Below are 5,945 nucleotides of genomic sequence, written 5' to 3'. Positions count from 1 at the left end.
TCTTTACCTGTAATGAGTCAACTTTCCTGTCTGTATTTTACAGGTAAAGTACGAGAACGGCTTGTGATACTCAACCCAGCTCATAACAAGGTTTCAAAGCAGAAAAAGAAGAAGATAAATCGAAGAATGAAAGCATTTTCTACCCATTATATGAGAAATCCAGGTAGATAATGTCCATTTGGTTCATAATTATCATCATATTGAAGAAATGAAGTATATTTGGTAGGAGACTAAAGTAAAGGATCTTAGATTCACCTTCTTGCAATGGTTGACCTTTTATTATATTATGGTTAGATCATCCCTCGCACTGGTGATGTCCAATCACATCATATTCTAAATTCTACTGAGTGCAGAGAGCAAGAAAGATTTGTGTTTCCCATACTACCTCTACATGCAGCCCATGTGCCAGGAGCTGTCATGATGGATGGGTTAAATTGTAGATATAAATATGTTCCAACTTTAGAAATATCTAAACATTTTATTTTTCAGAACTAATAGATGACCTGCTTCAAGGTAATGCAGAGCTTGATACCTGGTTGGGAAAAGAAACTAATTGGAAGATAGACGTGACATCAGTTACAGCTGTTGAATCTGCAGCTAATGCCAATAATGGTATTGTCTCTGCATCTAGTATTGCAAGTTTGGCACCAGAAGTACATGAAGAACAAGAAACTATAAATACCTCTTCAGAGACACTTAAAGAGATTGATGAGAACAGACAAGGAGACATACCACGTAAACAGACTAACACGTTAAGTACAAACAGGGACCTTCAAACCCACCGCACTAAAAAGAAAAGTTCTAGAAGTGTTCCTTCTAAAGAAAAAAAGACGTCACCCGTAAAAGGTAAAATTGTCTCTGCATCTAGTACCGCAAGTTTGGCACCAGAAGTACATGAAGGACAAGAAACTGTAAATACCTCTTCAGAGACACTTAAAGAGATTGATGAGAACAGACAAGGAGACATACCACGTAAACAGACTAACACGTTAAGTACAAGCAGGGACCCTCTAACCCACCGCACTAAAGAGAAAAGTTCTAGCGGTGTTCCTTCTAAAGAAAAAAAGACATCACCCGTAAAAGGTAAAATTGTCCCTGCATCTAGTACCGCAAGTTTGGCACCAGAAGTACATGAAGGACAAGAAACTGTAAATACCTCTTCAGAGACACTTAAAGAGATTGATGAGAACAGACAAGGAGACATACCACGTAAACAAACTAACACGTACAGTGCAAACAGTGGCTCTCAAACCCATCACACTAAAAAGAAAACTTCTAGTAGTATTCCTTCTAAAGAAAAAAAGACATCTCCTGTAAAATGTAAACTTGTGTGCCTACCCAAAACAAATACCTGTTTAGTTTTAAACAACACAGTTAAACCAGTTGCTAGTCAGAAAGGTAAAGATATGCTTGCCAAACTAGATCTAAAAGCAGCAAATACAGAGCTTGGAAAGCACTCTGTTTCATTTGTACAAGATGTTAATCAGAATGGTAAACCAGCTGAAAACCACATATCAGACGCTATCACTCCAAATTGTGCTATCAATACTGACAGTGTTAAGAAAGTACAGAATTATTCAGATGAATTCAGAGAAAGATGGCACACTAAGGAGAGTAATCATATTAGAGATGAGATGAACTTAGACAATGTTATCTTTTCTCAGACACAGGATAGTCAGTTACCGGTGATTACAGAAGTTGTATCCATTGCAGCAAGCCAAATGGATGAAATGTGCTCAGAAGAGGATAATAGAGAAAATGAAATAATAAAGGACATATATAAAGGAAAGCCACAAGAGAAAAACAATGTAAATTTAAAAAGGTGTCATGACTCTAGCCAAACAATTGATAATTCAAAAAGTAAATATCCAGCAGCAGGTCACCCCAAAAGAAGGAAAAATGTAGTAAATGAAGAAGAGAATAATTTTGATAGTTTGGGTAATGAAGTAGAAGTTCAGCTAGTAAAAAAAAGGCCTGTTGTTATGCCAGAACTATCAGAATGTATTAAAAACTGGCAGAAAGTCTTTCCATGGGTGACATATTGTGAAAAGCAGACACTTATCTGTGAGGCTTGTAAATGGGGAAGCACAGACCCTGGTCAGTTTAAAGTGTTTGTATTATCTGAGCCAAGTGAAGTGTATCAGACAGCTAAAATATTGCGTTGCCATGATGAATCTCAAAAGCACAACGAGTTTATGATAAAGAAGCTGCAGATACAAAAATTGTTTAGGCATGTTTATTCATTGTTGAAAGGTACTATGAAGGATGTTTCAGGACTGGAAGGCCTAACAGAGAAGATAACAAATTTAGAAGGAGGTGTATTTCCAGGGCCTCAAAGGTCTCTCGAAAAAGACATTTTAGTTTCATATATGGTGAAGCACATAGCCACTTGCTTGCAAAATAGACAACTAAAGGCTCTAAAAAGGTCACCATATTTTAGTGTACTTGCTTTTGAAAAGAATAGTCTAGCTATAATCAGATGGCTTAACCAAAGAGGCGAATGTGAAGAACATTTACTTAGTGTCAATAGATGTATACAAGAAAAGGAATTATCTGTAAAGGAGTATTTGGAGTACAAAAATGTAGATCTTCAGAAAATGTCACTTTATGCAGACATCCCCCATATGAGAAACCTAGGATTGCTGGACAAACTTGTATTGCCAGCTCGTTTACCTTCTCTGAAAAAGTGCTTGTCCTGGTTAGAAAGCAATCATATTTTTAAAGATCTGTTTTATTATCTTGAAGAATTTACAAAATTATGCAAAGGATCACCATTTAAGTTTGCCAACTTTCCTGAAACAGAGGAAGTGTTACAACTAGAGAAACCTTACAGTCATAATTGCTTAAGAAGTGCAAGTATTCTTAGTTTTCTTTTTAAAAACAGCTTAAAGCTGAAGGAACTTGCTTGTACAATATATGATGAGACAGGTAGTTTAAAAGCTCTGGAATTTAGCACATTGGATCTAACACATACGTCTGCCTTCAGGATTGCAGATGCATTATTTCCTAGATTACATGCAGTATTTGCCAAAAAAGAGCACAGTCAGGCTTCCATTATGGAAATTACAGCATTGAGAAAAATTGTTGCTTCTATGTTGAAATGTTCAAAATCTGAGGACTCTGAAGAAGTAACAGTTTTGAGCATTCTGGACATATTTTTGTCATATACACTTTTAAGTTTGCATTCACATAAAGATGAAACTCTGATTTTTTTTACAATGAGATTACAACAGGTTACAACTTTTGTAATGGAAAAAGTATTTGAGAGATTTATGAAGGAATTTAAAGGAAGCAGCTGTGAATTGTTACAAGATGTGCATGCTGTAAGAACATTGCTAGGGAAACAGAAAAGTTGCACTGTTTTAGACTTATTTACAGCATTCGGGGAAAAGCCAGATTTGTTTGGTGATTTCCCGAAACTTCATGAGTTTTACTTGAAATTGAAAGTTTTGCCATTCCTAACTGCTAAAGTAGAGCTTAGTATGTTTGATATTGCATTGACATATGGAACATTAACTCCTAAGTTTCCAAGAACACTGGTGATGGCCATGGCATATATTTCCATCGAAGGACCTTCACCTAAAGAAATAGATGAAGATTACATTTTGAGAGAATGGTCTAGTCAATGGAAAATGGGTATCGAAAAGAAATTAGACAAGTGAGTTATAAAAGTCAACAGTGAATCTCGGTTTATGATCATGCATGTAAGAAAATTAATACAAAAGGTGTTCTCTTCTTTTGTCATGAAACCTATTCTAGTGTAATAGAATCTGTGAGACAGTTTGTGTGCATATATTTTATTATTTGATATGATTTTCTTTCTTTGATACTGTTAAATCTATTGACTGACATTATCATTTTAGGCTTTAAGAAAGACTAAAAGCTGCCAACTAAGGCTTAAAGGCTTTTCCTTATAGAGAGAAAATATAAAAAAAAAAAAAAACTGATAAGTGATTGATTTAGTGGCCAACTTTATTTATGCTGCTAAATGCTATCAAGTTTCTGTAACATATCTAGGAAATACGATTTTCTCCTGTCAACAAAAGCACTGCTTATTGACAGATACATTGATAACTTAAACCATGGTTGCTGTGTGTATCACTTGCATAATGTTACTGAATCAAGCAGTTCCCAGGCATGGCCATCTATATATTTTACCCATGGTTTCCACATGTGATGACATCTATACAATGTGATTGCCACTCACCTTCCAAACTTGTAAAGGAAACATGATTTGGTAAGAGTGCATGCCATCAGGGACACTGATTTTTTGTTTTATGAACTGCTAAAGCATAGTTATGGCAGTAAAAATATGCTTATATGAAAACAGTGTAAAGGACAGTGATGACGACAAAAAATTTCTTTCTGAAATTCAGTCCATGTGGAGGCCTTTAAGTGACTGATATTTATATGCCATTAGATCTAGGCAATTTCTTGTTAGATTCTAACCATTCAATCTCACAACTAAAAAAACAAATCTGCAAACTGCTTCAGTTCTGTAATTAATTGTGGTTAGAACTCCTTTCAGCTAAAATATAAGAGAAATCTCCCTACAAGTGGTGTGCAGTTCCATTGTTCCAAGCTGAAAGTAACAAAGTAACTTTTTTTGAACAATTAGTGGTGCTTTAAGGTCAAATGAGACATATATATTGTTAATTAATCTTTGTTGAGTGTCTTGACACCATGAGCCTTACTACACTATCAAGAACTTGCAGGCAAAGGTTGGTGTATGTGTTGTGGTGTATACTTCCACATTCCTATTCCTATAGGCATTTATGATACATTTGAATTAAATGAAGGGAGTATAAGTTAATTAACTTATCACTTTATCAGCATAATAGTTTTCTTTATTTTTTTGCTTTTGCACATTCTAGTGGTGTCATATTCTGTTGGTATTTTTATTTATTTTTCTTTGAAACAAAGAAAATCATGTGGCTTTGGAGTTCAGTGTGAAGGTGACTCTAGGAGTTCAGTTTTTGGTCCTAACATCAGCTCTTTGGGCTGTCACAAAAATTCCATATTTGACATCTTTTTTCAATCTTCAATGTTAGAGTTACTGTAACTTAGTCTAGTCAGCTCTGGGCCTAACCACCTGACACAAAAGGTTAATTTTTAAACTTCTAAGAGACAGGAAAGTTGGAGCTATGTATGCACATAGAACTGAATTGGAAATGTAATAAATGATAAATTTTTTGCTAGATTTTGTCCTGTGTAACACACACATGAATGGGACTGAGTTGCAAAACATGTGCTTAGATGGTTGTAGTTATACCCTTAGTACAGCAATGACTCTTAATTGTTCTTGAGGGTAAAGAGCAAGATGCATTGTCCATGAGTGATCAACAGATGTAGGAGACTGTGTGATCACCAAAGTAATTGAAGTCTTGCCATTGAAATCTGGTATGTCTCTAGTAGCATTACAGTTTACTTTGAAAGAGTGTGCTGACCTAGGCTGTTGTGGTCAGGTTACACAGATTATCCAGACAACAGAGCATGTTTGCTTGATGTTTTATGGCACACAGAATCATCAGGCTTGTAACTGAAGGGACTAGCCTAAACCAAGATTGTAGATTTTTATTTATTTGATGTACAAATATTTTATGTATATTTCTTTTTTTTGTGTAATGCTAGGTTATTTATATTTCAGTGCTACATTATAAATAGATGGTTTCCCACATTGCATTTCTATTTTTTCTTACTTTATCCATTGAATCTCAATCTAGATGAAAGGCTTGTTGCTGTATTTTATTTCCTGCCTCTGTGTTCACACAGGAACAGTATAAAAATGCCTTCTACCAGCTGAAGTAATAGCTTCAAGTAAAAAAAAGAAATCTCTAGTATTATGGTCCATTTATCAGTATTAAAGATCATGATTTGTTAATTGAACATCTCTTTAATATGATCTTGTTATTCTCTACATGTAAGTAGAATATAAATGTATGAGC

At 35.0% G+C, this 5,945-nt stretch overlaps 1 protein-coding gene across 6 annotated transcripts in view; it reads left to right on the top strand.

The window, feature by feature from the left end:
- LOC125035220 overlaps positions 1 to 5,680 on the top strand; it is a 38,840-nt gene extending 33,160 nt beyond the window's left edge. For all 6 annotated transcript variants that reach the window (XM_047627476.1, XM_047627473.1, XM_047627475.1 and 3 more), the window contains 2 exons: positions 44 to 163; positions 490 to 5,680. In XM_047627476.1, the coding sequence (XP_047483432.1) occupies positions 44 to 163; positions 490 to 3,662 (3,293 nt within the window). In that variant the 3' untranslated portion in view covers positions 3,663 to 5,680. The remainder of the gene's footprint in view (positions 1 to 43; positions 164 to 489) is intronic.
- The last annotated feature ends 265 nt before the right edge of the window (positions 5,681 to 5,945 follow it).

The sequence above is a fragment of the Penaeus chinensis genome, chromosome 19 (assembly GCF_019202785.1).
Source record: "Penaeus chinensis breed Huanghai No. 1 chromosome 19, ASM1920278v2, whole genome shotgun sequence".
NCBI lineage: Eukaryota > Metazoa > Arthropoda > Malacostraca > Decapoda > Penaeidae > Penaeus > Penaeus chinensis.
This window is presented reverse-complemented; position numbering and strand designations above follow the sequence as displayed.